Below are 23,685 nucleotides of genomic sequence, written 5' to 3' on the forward strand. Positions count from 1 at the left end.
CAATAGTGTGGACAAGTCATTTTTAATACTTTGATAAAGATGCTTATACCTTCATATGCTCAGATCTGCCAGTGAAGATGGGTCCAAACACAGTGACCCTCAGTCTATGAGACGCTGACAGCATACATAACAAATGTAATTGCTCTGCACGCTTATGTGGAATTTCTAAACATGCTGTAATGCTGTGTTTCCAAACTGTAGGGCTGATAGATCTGAGTACATTTCCAGTTAAAGAACTACTGAAAAAAGTTGGGGGTAGCAATGAAAACACTGGCCTGTTATTTTTTTGTACACACCCAGTATGCAAAACTTCCATTTCAATATTTGTAATTCTGAAGAGCTACTTCTTATTTGACTTCAGGTTTAGCTCTAGTTTGCAAAAACTGGGAATGGAAAAACTAAATTGTAGAACTCTCCTACTCTATAGGGCTATTCCATGTAGAGCTCTATCTGCTTAAAGTGTTGAGTTCATATTCTGATCTTTTTTTCGTCATTGTGGACTGCTTATCTGCCTCGAGGTAAAAAATGTAATGGCAATGTATTCTTCCTTTGAATGTTGAGAGAAAGAACTTAAACCTAGGGCATCTCTCCATTCCTTCCACATCACTTTCTTAAAGAATAAGACATAGATGGTTTTTTCTGGCATGGAGATGCTCACTGTATTCTGTAAAATGATGCAGCTTGAACGGGTTGGTTATTGGATTTCCCTGTACAAATGAGTTGATAGCCCTCTTCTGGGAAGCATGGTTGAATGCATCAGTCTAAGTGGGACATTAGGCCCACATTTTTCCATTCTGGGGCAAGTGTTTTAACCATTTGACTTTTATACAAAATGTGAATGGTTATATTCTCTGCCTCTGCCACTTTGTTGTCTTCTTCAACGTCCTAGTGTTAAATTCAGTGCCCTCAAAGTGTTTAGGGCTTACATAAAGATTGGCTAATGCATCAGTCCCCTTTTAGAGGCCTGACGGGACGAGTTGTGGAATCTGAAACAATCTGGGGCCTGATATAGATGGCAAGTTGCTCAGCTCAGGCAAGTCTGACAGCCGTTCTGGATGTGTGCAGTAGTAGTCTTTCAAGCTAGTAAGTACCTTATCTGGCAAAAATAGAACACTCGGGCACTTGAGGGTCATATTTTGATGCTTAGTCATTTAAACCCTACTGAAGATATCCTTTGTTTTTTTGTACCTGTAGTGAGAGTGAGTGGGACAGGAATTGCTCAGTGAGGGCACTTCACTGCTTGGTCTGGTCTGTAAAGCTGCCTTTGGGGTGATATGAGAAAAGATTAAAAAAAAAGAAAAAGAAAAAAAAAGACAAAAGCTTGTATAATCTTAGCATGGGTTTGCTGGAGTATGAGTTAAAAAAAGCGCTTTTTTAAGTTGTAAACAAGAGTACATTTACTCTAAAGTTACTGAGACAATAAATTCATAACCCATTCTCTTGACCCCTACTATCAATGCCACTGTTATTTTTTTCATGCCTGACATACTTGGACTAGTTATTCATAGCTATTAGCTAATACCATAGATGTAATGGTTGATTTCAGACTTACCTCTTCAGTTAAATGAGCCTATGTTTTTTTTCTTTTCTTGAAAGTTTTGTTATTAATGTTTAATTTGTTCTTCATTTCAAAGGTTCTGAAGAAAAAGCACTTGAAAGATGTGCATCTCCAACAAGTGTCTGTAAGAAGGTTTACATCGTTCAATCTCTTTTCAATAGAAGACTGGAATACAGAGGAGGAGACTGGGTCCTGGGTTCAGTATAAAAGCATCTTTTATCCTGAGTATAGTGTGTCCTTAAGGTAACCATCATTCAAGTTTTAAGTACTTCCTAATATTTTATAGAGGATTCAAATATAAAACTTGTTAATCATTCTTTGAGTGTTTTATACAACTAGGGCATAGTTTACAAATAAACTCTTAGATGTTATTTTTAGTTGTTTGTAAGCAGCTAATCTGATTTTTTTTCAGTACATTTCACCGAAGTGCCAGAGCTTGGAAGAAAATATGGATGATTGTACGTACCTATAAAGAAATGCAAATATGAGCATTTATTTAATGTCTCTAATAGTTTTCTGTTTTGATTTTCAATTTCTCCTTATATAAATAGGAAGTAATAAAACTGAACAAATTTACTTGTTATCTTAATAAAACATTTTAATGACGTGATGTTGCTCATGCTGTTCTAAAGCTTTTTTTGGTAATGATCTGTATTTTATTCAATTTTTCTCTTAATAATTCTCATAAGACTCAATAATAGTTTGGAAGTTAATTTGCAAAAGAAAAGAATTTTAAAAAATTCCTCTTCTTACAGACAGAGCTTGTACCTAACAAAGAAGTATGTTTTATACTAGATCAGCTAAAATAAGAGATCTGTATTAAAAAATAGAACAAAAACAACTGTAAAGGAACTGTTAATAATTTCTGAGTAGCTTTAACAATACAGAAAAGTTTATAGCTCTGTCCATTCATTACTCTGATTTTTTTCTTCTCTCCAGTTTTGTCTCCTTTTCCTTATGCAAATTTGAACATATCTGTAACTTATTCATGCCTCAACAGGTTTCATTGCAACAGTAACTTAAGCATCCCTGAATTAATACTTGTTTTGCAGCCTCTCATTTGCCCTGCTGAGGGTGTAGGATTTTGTGTTCTGTGCACAGTAGAGGATATTCTGGAGAGCCTGACTCACTGGAATTGTAAAGTGCATTTTTTATATAACTGGGACCTTTAAATTGAAGTCGTTCTTAGAGACTAAGATTTAACACAAACAAGTGACCACCATTAACTGTGACATTTTGCAAGGTTATAAAAATACACTCCACATGTGGATTGTGTTAAATTTGCAACTGGGTATAAAGCCAAATATCAAATTGCTTAAAGCTTTATAATTTTCCATTTTTCCATGCTTATACTTACTGATGCTGAAAAGTGTCAAAAGAAAACTTTCCATTTGAAAATACTGCCTATTTGTAATGAAAGTAGATACAGCATTTCTTCTGCATACAGACTTTTCCAGTGAACTGTCAGGGAACCTGGGGATTCAGCCAGATGATCACAGTCTAGCTAATCTCTTTGTGCAGTGTCTCTATTCCCTGGCATTAGGTCTTCAGAGTGACACATAATAGGAAATGCAAGGAATGTAGGTAGGATTTAGGTTGAGCAAGTCTGATGGCAATCCTTAATTCTTCAGTCTCCTTAATTCACTACAATGATTTTCAATGGTCAGTGTTGTTTACTTGGTCTACTCGTTACAGATAGGAGTCTTAAGGTAGGAGGCAGATTAAGGTTCACCTATGCTGGCAATATAACACTAAAAGCTGTGTCTGGCTGGGTTTTCTCCCAGAGTTAATATTTGTGCACTTATGTTCTCATCACTTCCCATGTCATCCTTTTACTTAGTATTTGTTGTTTGGTTAATGGTATTGCTTCATTTGATGATAGGACACAGCTCAAATTGTAGGTTGCAAACAAACATGTTTATATATGAATTTATTACTGATGATCACTGTATAGAATTCTGAGTTTGAGAATTTTGTTTTTACCTTTTATGGTCCTCTGAGCTTGGCTAACAGAAATGTACACTGTTTGTGTGCTACAGCTGGCTCACGTTGGATTTCAGAAACTATGTGAAAGACAGTAGGGAGAGTGTCTCCTGCTGGGGATTTTTTCCCCATATTTTGTTGCTCTTCAGAAAATACTTAATGTTCTATAAAAATGATAATCATAGTGACAATTTTAGAAATAATGATCTGAAATTACCAACAGTTAGACATAAATTTTAAAATGTTTTCTCTCTCTTGACCTACTGACAATAGATAGTCTATGCTTCTTGTTTCAAAATATTGGAGGATAGAGAAGACAGGAGAAAATACTCCCTGTGTACCTTGCCAAAGTATAAATATCTGTAACAAAATCTACTTGATCATAAGTCTTAATTTAGTAAGATTGCTTCCCTGTTTTTGCAGAAGCAGTTACTTAAGAGCTTAAATATTTACAGTTCAACGTACATAAAGTAATAGTTCTCCTTACTGAATCTTGTATGTCTAGAAGTATAGATAAAAACCTTGAATCTTCCTGGATCTTTGGAAACTGATCTTGTCTTGGAAACACGATGCTCCTCTGTATACCTGTTAGTCTTTTCTTTGTTTTCCTCTTCCTATTGTCAAAATACTAATTATCATCCTTTTCATTAATTTGAACAATTTTTATAACAAGAACATCAGTCAGATAAATCCAGAAATCTGTACTAGAGTCGGAGAACCTTCTTTTCTTTTGACAGGGAAAACAATGTTTCCATGACCCTGCTATAATCTTGACAAAAGTGCTTTTGAATTTTCATCTGCATATGTTTTCCTCATGTATTAACATCTCAGAAAAGCTCATTGCGTATGTTGGATGTTAAAAGGGTTGTCAGCTAGTATCTTGACAAGACTGAATACTTTAGAAAGTTCATAAGGTTGTTAGTGGCTTTTGGCAAAAAGTCTAAAGGTCAAACTGTATCAGTTCAAGAGCTATCAAAACTTATCAAATTGTATATTCAGATATGCTATGACCTAGCTGGAATTACTGTACTAGAGAGACTTGGAGATCACTCTATCAAGCAAATAGAAGCTTGAATAGAAGCTACCTGTAATGTGCATGTTTCCCTGAACTTCTCAAAGCAGCTGATTTAATAAGTTGCTGTTTTTCCAACCAAATTCAGATTGGATTCGCATTTGGAGAAAGAGTTTGTTATGTTTCTCTCTCACTAGTTTATTGCAGAATCATTGTTGATGGTGAATCTTCCAGAATAGGAAGCCAGAATCATTAGTATAAGGCAAGCTTTAGCTTAAAATACTTAAGCTGTGTTTGTGTGCTGTTTTGATTAGATTCTTAAGGCAAGAAGATTATTGGCTTGTTTTAAAATTCCACATTGAATTCCACATTCTCCCCATAACTCCCCTGTGGTTAATCAGTGACGTCTCCTGTGCTTAGTAAAACGTAGATCCGCAGTATGTGATGGGAGGTGGTTTCTTGAAGTTTGTGTAACATGCTTTCAGTACTAAGGTTCTTGATGACTTCAGGATATGAAAATGTGTGTCTGATGAGTATGATTTTTTTTTTTTGTTAACACTGAAAAGTTCTGTCAAAATTAAATTTCTTGTGTTACAATATAGAATCTCACTTGATTAGTCTAGTCATTTGGATTTGTATCTGAATTGATGTTCCTACACTATGTCCTGGACTTGATGGTGTGAATTGTGTGGTTGCATACATGAACTTTCTCTTTAGTGTTCTTTGCAATTAATGTTGTTGAAGAAATAAATCCCTAAATTTCCCCAGGAAACCAGATTGAGAATCAGGCTGCATGTTTATGGCAGTCTGACATGCAGAATTTGGACAGATGTGCTCAGTACAAGCTGGAGTCTTGGTGCAGTTTTCACATTCAGGTTGAGATACACTAAACAAAAATAATGTAATCTGTTGGTGACAAATATAAACCTCATTTTGACTGAAGTTTCTAGCAGAAAAGACATCTTTCATCGCACATTATCTGGCCTTCTAGGTCCTTTGTTCATTAGAAATACATTTTTATTCATGAAGTTTTTATGTTTATCTCTTAGTTTTGTTTAAGTTTGTTTTAATTTGGGGGATATTTCAGTTTGTTGTTCAATTATTGTGCACGTGTTAAGTATTTGTTTTCTTGGTGTTAGGAATATATATAGAAAACAAAGCCATTTTAAAATATATTATTACATTTAAAGATGTACAACATTACATTTCCAAATTCATCTATTTAGTCAAGAATGTGCTCTTAAATTTAAATTTATATTGAATGGTTTTATCAATGAAGTGATTATAGAGCATGAAGATGTAGTCTTGCTGTGGCCATTGTGTATGTCTTTTATACAGGAAAATTATCCTTTCTTTTTTTTGGGGGGGGGGGGGAGGGGAAGTAATCAATATCTCTAAATTTTCTTTTTCAGGCTATGGATTCACTTTTAAATGGTAGGCTCGTTTTAAGCAATTAGAGAAAAAAATAAGTTATTTTTCTGGTAGAATGTTTTCCATTGATCAGTAATTTGGTACTACAAATACTAAAATGAAAAACTGGAAAGAACAATAGCAGCTTATGGGAAGGGTTAAATCTTTTTAAAGAGCATTAAGCGTTCTTTGAAGGATGTTATGCCTTTATTATGAATACAAACCTTCAGATAAAAATAAGAAATAAATTTATCTGATGATTCTAGACCTTTGGTTTAGAAATGAGAGGTGTGATATTTGTCCTTGGTAAGTGATTCATTAGAAGATAAATTAGAGATGTATTCCACTGAACATTCCTATAGGATATTTCTACTAATAACAGTCAAGCTGTTCCATCACCTTTCCAGGGACGGAGGTGAGGCTGACTGGCGTGTAGTTTCCTGGGTCCTCCTCCTTGCCCTTTTTGAAGGCTGGAGTGACATTAGCTTTCTTCCAGCCCTCAGACACCTCTCCAGTTCTCCACAATCTTTCAAAGATGGTAGAGAGTGGCCTAGTAACAACATCTGCCAACTCCCTCAGTAGTCCATCCCATGCATCCTATCAGGGCCCATCAATTTGTGGATGTCAGGCTTACCTAAAAGATCTCTAACCCAATCCTCCTCAACCTTTATGGATTTAGACATACAGAATGAAGAGATGTGGCTATCAAAGAATATTGTCTACTTTTTATGGCCAATTTTATGTAAGAGTATGATAATCTTTCTCTTCCATTTGTTGTTTACTGAGGGACAATGTGTGGATTAAGCAGCACAAAAGCTTGGTCATAGGCCAACCTATTTGAGGAAAGATAAAAAGTGGTTTGGCAAGACACCTGTTTTATTCGTTGATTGAACTAAGACAATTCCGTCGTGTTGTCCAAGACTTGTATTTTGTAGACAAGCCATTGTTTGAGTATCTTACCATATTAAATTGAGAGCTCAGTTGGAATGAAAAAGTATTTTATTTTGTCTTGCTATACTCTGGCCCAGAAAAATCTGATCGGATTAGATATAAAGTTTGCAGATAATTCTGAGATTCTTACTGGGCTGCAATGACAATTGATGGTAAATTGATGGTGAAGCAAGCCTTTTTGTAAAGTACCCATAGCAATAACAGTTTTACCCTTTTCTTGCCTTTTATTTTCCCCAAATACCGTAGTTTCATTTATGTATATTGGTATTGTTTTTTTTCCTTTGTCTGTCTTAATCTTTTTTTTAAAATCTTAATTTATTATTATTTTATTTTATTATTATTATATATTATTATATATATTATATATTTTATTTTATTATTTTATTATTAATAATTTATTATTTTTTAATCTTTATTTAAATTCAGTATGTGTATTTAGGCATTTGTATTATTTTCCCTTATTCAAGTGAAGAATAATACAAAAGAAGAGAAGGAACTTTGTTTCATAAAGACTGATGAAAAGCATACTTTAATAGAGAACTACTGAAATATCTTTATTCTGTTGTCTACAGATATTTATAAATACTTGTAAAAGTCTGCCACTTGTGCTTCCTGAATTGGAGAGAGAAGAATGTTAATTTATTTTAAAGATAGTTCTGTTCTCTATATAACTTTTTTATATATCCAAAGATAACTTGTTTATAGTCCACAGTAAGGAATTTTGTTTTGTTTCGTATCAAGAGAAGCATGAATTAAATTAGTTGATCATTCATTGAGTTGTCTTCTATAACTGTCAGTGGCTCAGCCATACCAGTTTTTGCATACTATACCTTGAAGATTTATCATCACAAGAACACTGTACATCAGACTGATCTTGCTGAACTGAGATCCACTTCCTCCATGATGCTTCCTTATGATGGTTTAAAGTATTTTCTTTGTTAATCTCAGCAATCAGAGCTTCTAACTTCTTTGATTGAACTGTACCACATTCATGCCATGTTTGAAAGTGGTAATGCTTTTCTCTGTGTTTGGGATGCCTGGAGAAATCCATAGCAATTTTGGAACTGAGATTTAGCCACCAAATCCTGCGATTCCTTTCCCTGACAGCCATAATGCAGTGCACTTGACAGTTACGCACTCTTTATAGGCAGCTTATAAGATACACTATTGAAAGCCATGATTATGAAAGCCCTTCACAGAAACCAGATGTGATATGGTATTGGCAGTTGGGCAGGCGATGGGTTTAGGTTCAGGAGTAGTATATGGCAGTAATGCAGCTATGTATTGGAAGATGAAATCCATTGGTCAGTTCTGCAGTGAATATATCTGGAGCCAGTTTGTCTGATGAACTATTTTCTCTGGGCTAGGTAATGGAGGAGCAGCTGATGGCATAGGATAGTGAAGCAGCAGCAGTTACAGCACTGCTGGAGAGATATATGCAGAGCAGTGGATCCCAAACTAGAGGCTGTGGCTCTTAAGCGTGGGATTAAGTGATGTGATATGTATTGCTCAATTTGGAGTTAGAGAATTTACAGATACATGTAACTTTTAGTTTGCAGGTCATATTTGTGATGGGAAAGAGTTGACAAGTAGCTGGTGCAGTTTTGCCTCAAGGCTATGCAAATAGAACTCTGAATGGAAAAACATGTGGCTATTACTATTTGGAAATGTCTCTCTGAGCTGTCCCCTTCACAAGCAGAGCTGATGCTATGTTGCAGTCCCCCATTATAAATCTTGTCAGTCAGTACAATAGAAGCTGTGGCAAGTTCTTCTCCCCTGATTGAGTTCCCAGAATGTTGAATGGTTACTGATGGAATTATTTAAGTACTTAGTCTTTAGTCTGATGTAGGGAGAAAAAACTATCAGCAGGAAGAGGTGTTTTCCTGTCATGCAGGTTGGCTTCAGAAAATTCATTATTAATGTGGAATAATCTAAAATAGTCCCTAATGGTAGTATCTGAAAGACCTGAGATGTGTTTTCTGTGTGAATGAGAGTGGTTTTGCTGTCTAGTTCACTATTGATTACTCCTTCCTTTCTAGGAGGTGCAGCTTGCTCTCTGCTTTTGTTCAGTGAAGAGTTCGTAAACCAATCAGGCAAAAGGAAGCATCTGGAAAATTTACACCCTAAGCAGTTTCAGGATGAGTGTGGAGTGGATGTTTGGAAGACTGAGGAGAAGGGGGAGGTTCCTCATAGCAAAGCTGGATGCTTCTTATCATTAAATTACGACTCATTTAAGTGCTTGCTATTAATGATATTTGCGAGAGCAAGAGAGAATGCTGAGGTAGAGAAGTAGAGGCAGAGACTTCAAATGCTGTAGCTAGCCAGAAATGGGTGGCAAAACTCCTGTGCCCACCAAGAGACTGTATCTTGGGTTGCATTCTTTTGGAGGCCAGGAACTTCTGGCTATTGAATAATAAATGTAAGAATGTGTTGAAAAAGTTGTGTGTATATTGATTTTAATTATGGGCAGAATGTTTCATAATCAGAGGGAGAAGTGATCCTTAATAAAAGTTGAGTGTAACAAAAATAATAATGTAGATGGAAAAAACATTCCCTGACTTAAATAAAACATTAACAAAAATTCAGGAAAAGCTCAAAAACAACAGAAGTATGGCATACATCTGTTGTGGAATCTTAGCTTTTTCTTGAAGCTGAGATACTGAAAGCTACCAAGTTCTTTTTCTCCGATTATAAATGTTTATTTTGGAAACAGCCTGAAATTTGATTGAGTGATAATTTTAAGGCCAGTTCTAAGTTTGTATCATTTTTCCTTTTTGTCTTTGTCTACTTTGTCTCTGCTGTGTAAAATGGTATTCTTTTCTAGACCAGGACACCCTGCTTCTTTCCATTTTTCTTTCTTCATAGCACTTGGTTGAACTTGCAGGTATTGGAGTGCTAAATCGTTCATCTTTGTTTCACTTGGAAATTTGCATGATAAGTTTCCTTTGTATATGGACTCTGTGCACCTAGAGATCAGAAAAAAATAAAATAACTTCTTGTCCCAGGACTAATCTATGTGTGTACAAAGATCAAAATACCAGTTTTGCTTTCTCTGCATCTCTTCCCTTCCCCTCCCTCAATTTTTCTTTCATTTGGAGAGAAGACATTTTCGGCCATTCAAGGGACCCTAACTATACTAGAGGGGTGCATGGTAATAAAGCTAGTAGGATGATAAGGAGTCAGCAGGGGACAATTTGGAGAGCAGCTGTGGTTGGCAGAACTGATCAGACCACGGTTACTGATCTTACCCACTTTCCTGTCATTTCCCTTTTGTTAACTCTGGTGACTATTCAGCAACAAATTGAATCGCATGAGATGGCCAGTCTGATTGAAAACAAACTTGCCAGAAAAAGAAAAAGCATTTTTAGTCCAGATGATATATCAAAATTTTGTAGGCTTTTACCCTCTAGTACAGTTAAGGAATGAATTTTTGGTTTGTTTTTATGTAGATGGAAGAAAAGCTCTAACAGCTATTTGAATGTCGCTTTTAATATCTTTGATATATTTTCTTGACCCTATTTATGCCCTCATTTCAATTCCTGCTGACCTCATTTCAATTTGATTTTCACTTTTTTTAAGAGCTAGCCTTGTTGCTGTTGACACTTAACTTCTCAAAAATTAATATTTAAATGTTTCTTTTTTAATGCATATGCTTAGCAGAAAATATAAATACCTTTTGCAATCTAAGTATATATTTTTATGTTTGCAAAAAGTAAAAATTTTGTCATTATTGCAACAGTCTGTCTTCAAGAAGGAAAAGAATGAGAACTAATTTTGTAAATGCTATAATTATTGGATTTCTTCCACTTTTTTCAAATGTTTCAAATTAATATGTTCCCAAGCAACCATAGAAGCCATATTTTTAGCATTATTAAAGACTGTGTTTTTGTACTTTACTGTCTTGCTGAGTAATTTTTAGAAATTTTAATTAATTCATGAAAGAACTGTGTTATCTAATGATTAGCCAAGGGTAAGATTTCTTGATTTTGTTTGTCTTGAGACTAGGTTAGCTTGGAATACTTAAAAACTTTTACTTTTTTTTTTGTGTGTGTGAATACAGCTAGCCTGACATCTGCAACATTCGTGAACCCAGGAAGCTTCTTAGACAATTTTTTTTATTGAACTTTGATGCATGTTCTTTTTGCAGCTGTCAGTAATTTGCTAACTGTGATTTAAAGTTTAAATTTGGTGTGTGAAATTCAATTAATTCATTATTTATCCCCAGTTTTGAATGTTTATGTCACTTGAGTTATGCTAATGTAAAACGAAAGAAAATACAGTTCACTGAACACAATCAGTTCCATTGTTCACATTAATTAAATGAAACGTTGCTGATTTTGTGGGAGGAAATAGAAATGTTTGTACAGTTGTTCAAAACATAGTCTTTCTTTTCCTCTTAAAAGAACTTGCTTTTCCAAAATTTTCTTTACTATATGTGGTTACCTTAACTATGCAAAAATTTCTGCTTTTTGGAAATACTATATTTTTGAGAAATACAGTATAAATTTCTTAGAACAACAGTCTCTGTGTTCATGACTTTTCGGTCATGGAATTTTTGATGATTAGTTGTCTCGGTTTTTTCCCCCTAGTGGCTAAAATAATACTAGTTTGTTACACATCTGTGGAAGGGGTTTGAGAGAAATGAACATGTGCCATGAACCTCTTTTCTGAAGACAGAAGACATATTTTGTGTATTTATATGGTGGTAAAATTATTGTTTTCCTGTCTTTTAGATTTCACAATGGAGTTTTAAATGTTGAGGATATTCTTACAAGTTTTGACAACACAGGGAACGTCTGTAAGTCGTTGTTTACTTAAATACTGTACTGTATTGGTAGAAGTCTAATTGTGTCAGTAAAAAAATACATTAAAAATAATATTTTAAATATAAAACAACACTACTGTGATCAGATATGTACATTTACCTATCGTAGTGTTTTATGTGTTAAGACTGTTTTATGTAGCACATTTCTGTGTGTGGATACACCTGCAAGTCTTCCCAATGTAGGTTAATTATTTTTGATTCTGAGACTGTAGTGGAAACATCAGAGCAGCTGAATTGGGTTGGACAAAAAAAATCAGTTTAGCTCATTAATTTGTCTCGGACAGTGGCTATCAGTGGGTATCTGACAAACAGTGCAAGTACAGGGGAAGTATTCAATGATACTTTTAGCTTGGAGGGGGCAGGCTCAAATCAGAAAAGAACAAAGGAAAGCACAGAGTCCAGTTGTGAACTTCCTTGCCACAGAACGTTTTGGATCCTAGGAGATCACATGAGTTTCAAAAACAACTGGAAATATTTGTAGAAAAAAAAATCATTGGGGCTATTAAACATAAAGCCATCACCTATGGTTTTGTAGCTACTGGATGTTGGGAGAACAAATGGGGCAATATACTTTTCCTGGTCTTGTACTCTTACTTAAGCATTGCTTACTGGCCACATTAAGCTAAGAGAAGATAAATCTTCAGTGGACCTTCAATGTCTGAGCCCAGCAGAAATAATTAAATATTTTTGATGTAATGAGTAATTACTATTATATAATTTACATTTAATTACTATTATATGATTTACATTTATAGATATATATTCATAGTTACATGTGTAATTGTTGTTTGATGATTTCTACCATACTTCTCAAGTTGGTTGGTTTGTTTTCAAATAACCAGAGTTAAAGAGTAAAGCTTAAAGAGTAAAGCTGGGGATCTCAAAGTTTACCAAATATGCAAGAAATGTGCATGGATCTCTTCCTCCCTATCAAAGCTATGACATAAAACCAGGTCTGAAATTTGAAAGTTTCATCTAAGACTCCAATCTTTTGTAGTCCAGAGCTGTTTCAATAAACATTGGTATTTCATTACTATAAAAGTCAATTTATTAAAGACATTTTTTCAAAATATATCCTTGAACTGTTGACTAACAGGAAGATTTATTCTTGGATTTCAGAATGAAACTAGTATCTAAGGGCTATATAATTATCCAAATGAATGACATTAAGGCTTTAATAATAATAATAAATAGTTTAATATTTTAGTGTTCTACATGTTTGTTTTGGCTGCCACATTAAGTATTTATAAGGGAGATTAATGTTTTGCTACAGACTAGATTAGATTATGAACTATGTGTATTAAATAGTTGTATAGATAAGATTTTGTAAAAACTGACATGTTGCATATTACATCCTTTTTAAACATAGTCATTGGTTTCCAATAAGATTTATATTTGTTTTTGGCTCTTCTAGTAATATTCCTAACTATCTTGTATTAAACCAAGCTATTTCAGAAGTGTTCCTTTGTTTTCATGTTTCCCTTTTTTGACCTTTCTGCATACAGTCTTTAAACAGCCACATTACCCTACACCATCAAAAGATGCATGATAGAGCAGATACTAGTTAATGCCACTTTCTGTACCCTCCCAATAAACATAAACTCAGTACAAGATGTGCCACTAGCTGGCAGCATTATATAAAATATCAATAAGCAGCTTTTGAGGAATACTGGTGACTGCTTACAGAAGTATTGCTTTATACCAGTAGGACTTCAGGGCAAAAATGCCGCTGCTGTAGCAGTAAATGGTGTATCCCAAGGCTCCCAAGTGTTAACTCTGGAAATAGCCTCTGTACAAAGTTTTGTTCAAACTTGGTACTTGTATTTAAATTCTATCTGTTACAATGAAAATGCATCTTTTGACATATTTTTGGAAGATTGCTACAATGACATAAACAATTCAAGCCACAAATCAGAATTGGTTTTCACGTCCCATAAACATGTGAAAATGTTGGGGGATGTGTTCTGTTCAGCTTTCGTGTGGGAGCAGTTTGCACATGGAAACTCCAAATGAATTCTTCACACAAAAAGGATGCAATGCTGAATGCTGTGGTCTTCAGTTGCTAGATCTATGTAGAGGCAGGTAAAAGACAACCAAGATGAACGGAACAGTCAGTGCATTCATTTTAGACAAGAGTGTGCCATCTGTTAAAAAGATGGTATATCCTAAGACCATCTCTATTCTTAAGATGCTCCTTTAAAACATGGAATGGAGCCCAAGAGAAGGTTTTGGTGGTGGCACTGTGGCATAACATCAGCAGGCTTGGGGAGCCACATGCCATGTCATTCCTTGCAGAAAACATTTTGCTCTGCAAAAGACTGTCCAAAACTAGGGAAGCTCTGCAAAAATGATCTTTCATAAATGTAATCTTCTGCTTTCCACTAGTAGGAGAAAGCAGTTATGACTGAAATGCTTATGTAATTGTTTCCCTACAGTAATCGTTTCAGATTATGTGTATACTTGAGTGAAATGATCAAGGGCCAAATTATAATCTTCCTTACAAATTGCCACAAGCCTAAACAAGCTACAGTGTGTGTAAAGCAAAATTTTAAAGCAAAGATATGTGAAGTGTTTTGAGGTTTTCATCGAATATATATCTGTCATTAACATAGAAACTTAAGCAACATATTTCAGTCTGCTTTTATAGAATAAAGTTGTAAATCTACTATATGGAATAACAAAATCATTTTCTTCGCATTGCATTAGTTGATAATGTAACGATTTTCTTGCTTGAAACAGTGTGTTCAGTGTGTATTAATTTTATTTTCTACTTCATTGAGTGTAGAATTATATGTTTTGGAACTGAAAAAGCAGCAGAGGGTGCTACAGTTACAGAGCTACCCAGACACATCCTCCAAAGTTGTTGTTCCTCTTAGCAGGTAGATTCTGCAAAGACTTAAGCTTTCAGTTTTAGCAAGATACATGGGATAGCATAACATTCTGTTCCTCGTTTTTTACAGTGCAGTGGAAATTAACTTCCTACCAATGTGTTTTTTAATACAGCATTACTGCTTTATCTTTGAAGTTCAGCAGAATTCTTACAGTTCTAATGATGAGTAGGTTACTTTGGTTTTAATTGATATTTTGTATGAAAATTCCAATGATGATTGTTTTTTTTTTTCAGCAGTAGCTATTTCAGACTGTTTGTCTGCCAGAATACATGGAATAATTTGATCAGGCAACTGACATGAATGGGAATGTTATTGCCTTGATACTTCTATGAATGGAAAGGAAATACAGTATGAAATTTTCAAAACTTTGTTACTCGGAGCTAAAAAGCAGGAAAGACAATAAAAACAGATGGTCAATGTTGAGGTCCAAAAAAGAATTACATACTTGCGTTATTTTTTTGATTAAGAGAAAGTATTTTTATGGCTGGAAAATGTTGCACGGTTTCCTGAAAATCTGTGTCTGGGTACAGATTTTATGCAGAACACTTGCTCATCATCTTTTTTTTTTTGAATGTTTTTTATTTGAGTGCATGGGTTTTTTTGAGAAATTGGAATTTCTAAACATAAGTTTTATCTTAGAAGAATTTATTTTTATAACATAAGTGAGCTAGATAAATCAGAATTCTTTTTGAAAATGTAATTTTTTGTTATAATAAGATTGAAGAAAAATCCTTTTTCTTGTTAAATCAACATCTTTCTTTGGAATCAGATATTGAGGGATGATACTAAATGAATTTCCTCTTTATTTTTCATGTCTTCATCTCCTTTTTTTTCAGATTAGATTCATTTTAAAACTAATTTTACTTAAATCTGGTAAATCTGTTACTTCTTTTTCTCAAAACTTCCATTTTATTTAGAATTCCATTAAAAATAATCTACTTTAAAACACAATAGTTTTATTCCCCCTTTATTCCTTGCTCTCACATAACTAGAAGTAGGAGGTGTGTCATCTTTGCCAGCATCAGTATGTGATGCTGTGTTCAGAGACCTACTTGTTTCTTCATAGGTCTCACTGGGTAACTCAAAGATATCTGAGCTCCTCTATGGAGAGATCGTGGCAGCTACTGATTTATCACGCCTGGAAGGAGATGCCATCAAGCTACCTAGGGAAAAGCATAGGATGACATCCTTTGTCAGCAGCAGAGGTGCACACTGCTCCTGCATTTCATGTTTCGTTACTCAGAAGCAACGAGGGAGCAAAATGAATTTATTTCAAGTTCTTCTGTTCCTCTGGGACTTTTTCTGTTTTTGTTTTATTTTGGTTTTTTTTTAAGGAGAAAAACTTCTTGATTTCTGTGGTGAAAAGCATAATGACTTGGATAGGCTTCCTGCCTTTCCATGCCTCACTAGGTATTCTAACCTCAAGAAACTCTGTTCGCTGACTTTGGAGTCTTCTCTCATTCCATCTGCATGGCAGTTTGATATTGTTTACCACGTCAGAATCTCACACCCTCTTGAAAAAGTCTTCAAGGAAAAATAAATTGACTGGAAAAGGGCTTAGATAGCAACGATACATGTTGTTTTGAATGAAATATCGTATTTATGATACCTACAATTTACTATTCAGTGTGCAGCTTTCTTTTAAATAAAACATTTCATGATCAGTGTTTTTTTAAAAAAACAGCTGTTTCCTCCCTTCCTTCCCCCATCCAATTTACTTCACTGATTCAGCTTAAAGCATTATCCCAAGCAGTTTCATTGACATAACCAGCAATATAGTGGAAAGGAGCAGAAAATAAATACATGGAGGGAGGGAGGTAACTCTTAAATTATTCTTGCTACCAGAATAAAACCATTCTCTCTTGGAATGCCAGTGATTTGTCCATTTTAAGTATTTTCTGGTTTTTGCACTAATTAAAGTCTTTTGTTTGTCAGAAGCCTATATATGAAAAGAATAACCAGAACTGTCATCAGAGGTCTGTTTCCCTCTAAAATAATTTGGTTTATGATATATTCCAACATAATCATTCCAAACTTTGCAGTGCTTATGCTCTTGAACATGGCACCAGCTTGGAGAAGTAGAAGGTGAAGAAGCCCAGCTGAGCTCTTCTGAAAACCCTGTTTTCTTTTTGGTCAATTTGAAGTTTTGATAATGATTGTTTCACTTGTTTAGGCTATTCAAATGGTAGCTTTTTAGTAAGCATATATGAATCTATTAAAGCAATTACAATTACTTTTCTGTATCCTTAAGCGATGTTTTTTCCTTTGCATCCTGACTTTGTATTAGCTAAGTTTTTGCGTATTTCATGTTGCATTGGATTGATTGTCTTAATCTTTATAAAAATTATTGGCGTAAATATGAATCTAAGTACCGTGGTTTGGTAGTTGGACTTTACTCACTGGAGTTGACCTTCTATAATCTGAAGCATTTTGAAAGTATTCTATATATTCTAAATAAATTATAATTAGAGTTGGATCTTTAAATTTAAATTAATGTAAAGGATTTGAAGATAGGGTATAACATCTTTAATTATACTGGTAGAAGGAGAAGAATATGAATTATTTTAATTAATTTCAGGAATGACTTTTACTTTAATATGAGATAAGTTATCTTAATCATCTTTTAAACTGAGATAGGGTTGGATAACAATGGTATGCATCTCTTCAGATGTCCTGTGTTATTAATTAAACTTAATCTTCTAATGCATTGTAGAGTTTCCTCTTAAAATATTTCAAATTTGACTGTAATTAAAATAAACAGTTGTAAATTAGTTCCCTTAATTTAGCTTCATGTGCAGTAGGTTGTTGCAGTTTGGGTGGGATTTACATGTGATTTCCATTAATCTTACTATATAACTTTCTTCCTAGTCTTTTTTTTTTTTTTTTTTTTTTTTTCTGTCTTTCCACAAAGGAAGTTTTGCAAATGTGATGTTTGATGTGTGATTTTTGAGCATAGGGAGAATCTAATCAAAATAGTCTTGGTCTCAGAAAGTCTTGCAAAGGAGAATGTTGACTAATCTAGATATTGCCTAGGTAAGTAATTCTGAAAGTGTGATGTAAGATAGATTATAATTGGAGGATATTTAATTTATATAACTTTCAGGGATTCGTTTGGAAATCAAGTTTAATATTCATCTATAGCACTTCTATCTTTTTCTTTTCTTTTTGTTTTTACCGTTCCTTTTACCTGTCATGTTTAGCCATGCTTTCAGTGCTGCTTATCCTAAAAATGTAGACATTAGGTGAAAAACATGCCCAAGAAGTGCTATACTTGGGGCACATCCTTGGCTGGCTACCTTCTGTTGAACACCTCCTAAAACTGCTGATGGGATCTTACTTACAAGTCAGACTGGATAATTTTCTGTATTGTAATATAGTCATGTCAGTGGCTTTGGTATTATTATAGCAAGGATGGTCCCCGTGCTTTTTTTTTTTTCCCCCCATACAAATGCAACTAGAATTGTGTGAATACCTTGCACTTTATTTTGTTTTCTTTTCAAGTGTTTTTAGTTAACCTGTTAAAAGTTGCACTTCATGATTACACTTAGAAATCATTTTCAAATGGATGAAGTGTCTTGTTTTGAAAACACTGAAATGAAAGATTTCAACTTAATCAATTTGACTTTCAACTTAAGAGTTCTCATCTGATTCAAATAGAACTGTTTTGAGTAAAAAGTTTCTGGAAATGAGAACTCTTAAGTCCTTACTGAGTAACATATCCATTTGGAATTTTTTGTCTGATGATAGTTCTGACTGGAAAAATACAGTGAAAATTTATCTTTATAGGAACGATTAGATGAAAATCCATATGATAACTATACTCATGTACTTAGCTTGGCACATTAAATCTAGTGAGTCTCAATTCAGTTAACTAAAACTCTATGATTCTGTAAAGTTTTTAAAAAGAATTTCAGTAACATGTAAAGACATAGATGCACATACAGTATTTTAGAAATTATTTTTTGGCAAAGCTGGTGGATTAGGAGAGCCTCTGATACAAGTGTCTTAGTAAATGGAAAATATCTGAAGAGTATGTGTAATCTACATTTGTGTATTAATTATTGGAGGCTCAACCTTTTGCTTTTTATTTAAGACTGTGAACCACTTGTAAAAGACTTGACTGACTAGCCCATAAAATAAAGGTTCAGAATATATGGGTTCTAGTGATGGAGATTTCATATATACTTTTCTTACTGGTAGAAAATACTTCCTAATGTCTAATGTAAATCCTTTCTGATCTAGCTTTAGCATATTATTATTTGGCTAATTAGCTCTGAGTAAAGACAATTGTTTACAAAATTTTCTTTTGTTACTGCTTTTCAGGTACTTGAAGTCATCACATGCCATTGCCTGTAACTTGTCTTTCTTATGTTAGGCAGTCCAAATTCCTTCACCCTTTCTTAGGTTGTTTGTATTTTTTTCTAAATCTTGACATCTTTTTAGGCTCTTTCCATTTGGTCTGTATCTTTCTTGAAGAGTGTTTGTCAAAACTGGGCACGATAGTCCAGCTGAAACTTTCGTAATGCTGAGTAAAGCAGGTGATTTTGAGTGTTTTACAGCCTGTAATCCCAATATTGTGTTTTCCTCTTTTACAGCAGCAAGAATTTGTTGACTCATGTTGAGCTTTTGACCTGCTGTAAGATCTTGATCATCTTCAGAAGAGATCAGTTATTCCCTGTTGTGTATTTATATAACTGATTATTCTTACCCAAGTGTAATACCTGGTACTTGTCCTTGCTGAACTTTATCTTGTGTTTTCAGACTTTTTCCAATTCATTATTTTAGTTTTTTTGAAGTCTGTCTTTCAGCTGGTGGACTTCATGAATCCAAATTATGCTGATTTAATAAGCATACTTCTTATATCATCTAGGAGATTAATGAAAACACTGAACAGAACACAATCTAGCATATGCTTTTGTGGGAATCCCGCTTGATAAAATATTTCACTTTTACTCAAAACCTTTAACACTTATTCTCTAGAGTCAGTTTTCTGGACCAGCTTTGCACCCATCTTAACACAATTATATTTAGACTGTGTTTTGCATGAAATTGTCAGAAGTCTTTCTAAGGATGTAAGAAATCTACTGCTTCTGCCCTATACACAAGCTTGTTAGCTTGTTGCTCTGTAAATGCTTGTTTAATTAAAATGTGTAATTATTTTTGTTATACTTTATCATGGAATATGCAACAAAAGAATGAAAAATGTGATTCTATTTCAAATTTTTAATTTTTGTGAAGATGAGGGAAGGAATGAACTGAATGAACAGATATGCACATAGAATTTATTATTCTGCATTAAAAGTTACCTGAAGATTTCCATGCCTAAAATTTCATTCAGTTCCTGAAAGCATTGTTTTAATCACTGGTGGTACAGTCTTGTCCTATCTAACCTTCTTTGCACAGTTTTATCTCGATAGCTCTTTGGTATCATGTGTTCCAGTAATGAAGAAGGACTCCAGCTACACTGAGATGTATAGTGGTTTAGTGGCATGTTCAGTAGTTTAGCAAAAATTAGAATGTGAGCATAATTCACTTTCACTGATAAGACAGGACAGAGTTAGAACCTCCAAAGAGTTAATACCATATATTACCCATTTCCCAACTTTCCATAAATGTGAAGAAATCTACGATAATGCAGGCATTCCATTTTTAATTTAGGAGTACTCTAATATGTTTGTGCTACTAGCACTTGAGAATGGGATTCTGCAAGTTGGATTCATGATACACACTGGAGAGAAAACAATGTGAGCTTGTTGTTACTTTTAGCACTTCAGTTCTTGTCCATTGTTGTTCTATTGTCAAACTGTGCCCTGTCCTTTGTGCATTAAATTACTTGATTTCAGTCTAAGCTAGTACTAGCTCAATGTGGTTTTCATTATCCTGGATAATTTCTCATTTTAATTATTAGATTAAATTTAATTATTTAATTATTTCCCTTTAGATTTACTCCAATTGCAATATTTTAAGGCAGTGTTTTGCTGCATTGTTTAAATTTGTGCTTTCTGTCAGTTCAGAATAGGAATACATATTGTACTGTATTTCCAAGAGCACCTTTTTCGTATTAATTATTCTGTATGTATTACCTCTGTGAAATAAATAACTATTAGATCCATTTAAAAAGTTTCTTTGTCCATGCTCATAACCCTGTGGATTTGTTACAGGGCTGTTTGAGGGAAAGATGGGAGACACTACAAAGAGAATTTAGGGCTGGCATGCTGAAGCCTTTAGTAGACCTGATTTCTAATCTGTATCCTGACATCTGAGCCATGTGTTGTAATTTTATCTATCCTGCTGATTACATTGTGCAGTATTACATTTTCAGGAGCACCTGCTCATTTTAAATGCCATACATTTTGGTAATCTAAAGCAAGACACTTAGAGCTGTGACAGAAGAGAGACTTGGGCATCGCTTAACCTAACCTTAGATGCTGTGCCAAGAAAACTGTGTCATTCCTCAGCTAAGGAAGCACTTCTACGCGCTTGATGGTGTGGGCTGGAGTTTCCTGTGGGGGGCACACCAAGTGGGAAGCTGCCTCACCTAGAGAACAGGCAACTCCGGAAAGAATTGTGTGAGGTTAACTCTGCTTCTTTCTGGAGTTTAAATTCCTAACCTGATGCGTTTGCATCCTGTTTGCTTTAGGTGCTAAAACCCTGTCCATTAAAAACTGTGAAATTGGTCATTGTGTGTGTGTGTGTGTGGGGGGGGCATTTTTAACCTCTCAGGTGGCAGCTCCAGATTTTCCTGTAAAATTCATTTGATTTCAGACAGGTTATAACACTGCACAGGTTGTTTCATGAAAGTGGGTGAGGCCACCACACCTCACTTAGCAAAGGGAATGGGCTAAGAGCTTTTTATGTAATCATTTACTAAGCTCAGTTTGGACAATAACACAAAAAGCAAAGATTATTGAATATATTGGATAATCAGTTCATATTCATGAGAGTATTTAAAAAAGCTGTAAATAAATACGTCTTCAGAATATGAAAAACATCAAAATACTTTAGTATGCATGCTTAATTGTAAGTACATACCTAGTTTGACTAAGTTTACCTATTCATGTGCCTAAAATTGTTATGTACGATCTTAAGTCATTTTACAATCATCACTTTAGTACAAATTCTGCTAGGCTGAAACATATTTTCATGGAATATCTTCATAATAAAATGGAATATCTTCATAATAAAATGTGATATGACCAAACAGTTTTTATAGAAGACCCTTATCTTTACTGAGCCTGTCTTCTCATTTTGAAATTGTGGCAATTGGAGGTATCGTAGATTTATTTATTATTGTATTTGACGTTCCTAAAGTAAAGAATATTATTCCTTTTGTTTGTGTGATTAAAAACTCTGCTAAAAATGAGCTTTGCTAAATGCACAGGTTTATTATTATTACTAAGAACTCATTTGATTAATTTGAATTTAGTCTCTAAATGGAATTTGCTTTTAAAGTCATTCACTGTATTTTCTATTTATATTTTCTATTTCTATTTCTATTTTATTTCTATTTTCTAATATTCAATATTAGTTCCTTGTGAAGAAAGTGTTCAGTTACAGATCTCAGCGTAGTTACTTACTGAGCTATCGGTATTTAAGAGCTGTGATTTTTTTCATCTTTGTCAGTTGAGATTAGTAGGCATTGCTTTCAAATATCTGTGAGTAAAGAGTCAACTTTATATAAATCAATTACTTTGTGTGTGTGTGTGTGTTTATGTGTGTACATATATATATATATGTATGTATATATATATATAAACCCCACTTTTTCGGGGGGGGAGGGGGGACAATGTTTGATAACAAGGGCAGTTTTTGTTGCATCTGTTTCAGTTTAATAGTAATATTTGAAACAGATTGAAAATCCATTGGTTCAAGGTTGCCTTCTGAAGCTTGTGCTTAATTTATATATTGTAAAACATTTGTCATTTTCTTGAATGATGTATAGATTTTGATATAGAAGCAGTTTATATTGTTTTCTATAAGGAAACTGACATATAGCTGTCAAGCAAAAGGGCTTATGAATGTTAAGAAACAAATGCATGCTTCTATTTAATTACTCTTTGTTGCGTGTAGACACATACTTAAAGAATTTTATCTAAGATATCTAGTTAACTTATCTAATAAAGAAGCTGACATTTTACTTAGTATAAAAGTTGGTCATTAAAATAGGAGTAACTGTGTAAGCCTTGACATAAATGTAATTACATTTAAATGTAGTATGAAAAGGCAATATTCTCCAATGATTTTATATTGCCTCTTTATGGTTGTGAAGCTATTCAGAAGGACAGTAGGACCAACAGAATACTTAATGATACACAGTCTTTCTTCTAACTGATAAATGCTTTGCAATAAAAACCTTTGCGTAATAGAGCAACTAGTTGTGTGTCTCCTGTGTGTTTGCTTGAAAGTTACAACACCTCATATTTTCCTTCGCCAAGGAAAAGTAATAGTAATATCAATTAACATATATAATACTGAATTCCAAATATTTACTTTAGCTGATAGACAGTTTCTGTCATAAAATAATGCTTTTCATTTGTCTGAAGTCATCTAGATTGTTGTGCTGTATGTACTATGCTATGTATGCTTTAAATTGGTGGTGATTCTCATTCTTTCAAATATGTACTTTCTCACAATTTCTGTAGTCTTTTTTTCTGAGGATTCAATTTTTATGCTGTCCTGAAAATGGCATGGTAAATGTTTGGTATTAAAGTATGTGCACAGGCACATGTTTTATTGCTTGTTAGGGTAAGTGACATCCTAACAAGAGGGGAAGATGTTATACCAATTCTGTGAAGATGAAGTAGAATCAGACTGAACTGCTGATGAGAAAGAACAATTAGTAAAAATTCTTTGTTTTCATATCTGAGTTGTTTCTTTGCTTTTTTTTTTTTTAATAAACAGAATTGTCTGTTATGTCTGGTGTTTGAAGAGCTCTGTACAAGTGTAATAGTTTAGTGTGAACTGTCAAAAAGAAAGAGGCAGAATCATCAAAATGATGAGCCCAATTATATCCTTTGAGTCTTTTTATAAACCTGAGCATTTACAAATGGCAGTT

At 34.0% G+C, this 23,685-nt stretch overlaps 1 protein-coding gene across 2 annotated transcripts in view; it reads left to right on the forward strand.

The window, feature by feature from the left end:
• CAMKMT (calmodulin-lysine N-methyltransferase) overlaps window positions 1-23,685 on the forward strand; it is a 220,861-nt gene that overhangs the window by 5,968 nt on the left and 191,208 nt on the right. For both annotated transcript variants that reach the window (XR_009957870.1, XM_062571920.1), the window contains exons 2-3: window positions 1,635-1,801; window positions 11,648-11,712. Coding sequence is in view for 1 of the 2 variants with exons in the window: in XM_062571920.1 (XP_062427904.1) it covers window positions 1,635-1,801; window positions 11,648-11,712 (232 nt within the window). In the remaining variant the exon portion in view is untranslated. The remainder of the gene's footprint in view (window positions 1-1,634; window positions 1,802-11,647; window positions 11,713-23,685) is intronic.

This window comes from Rhea pennata, chromosome 3 (genome assembly GCF_028389875.1).
Source record: "Rhea pennata isolate bPtePen1 chromosome 3, bPtePen1.pri, whole genome shotgun sequence".
Lineage (NCBI taxonomy): Eukaryota > Metazoa > Chordata > Aves > Rheiformes > Rheidae > Rhea > Rhea pennata.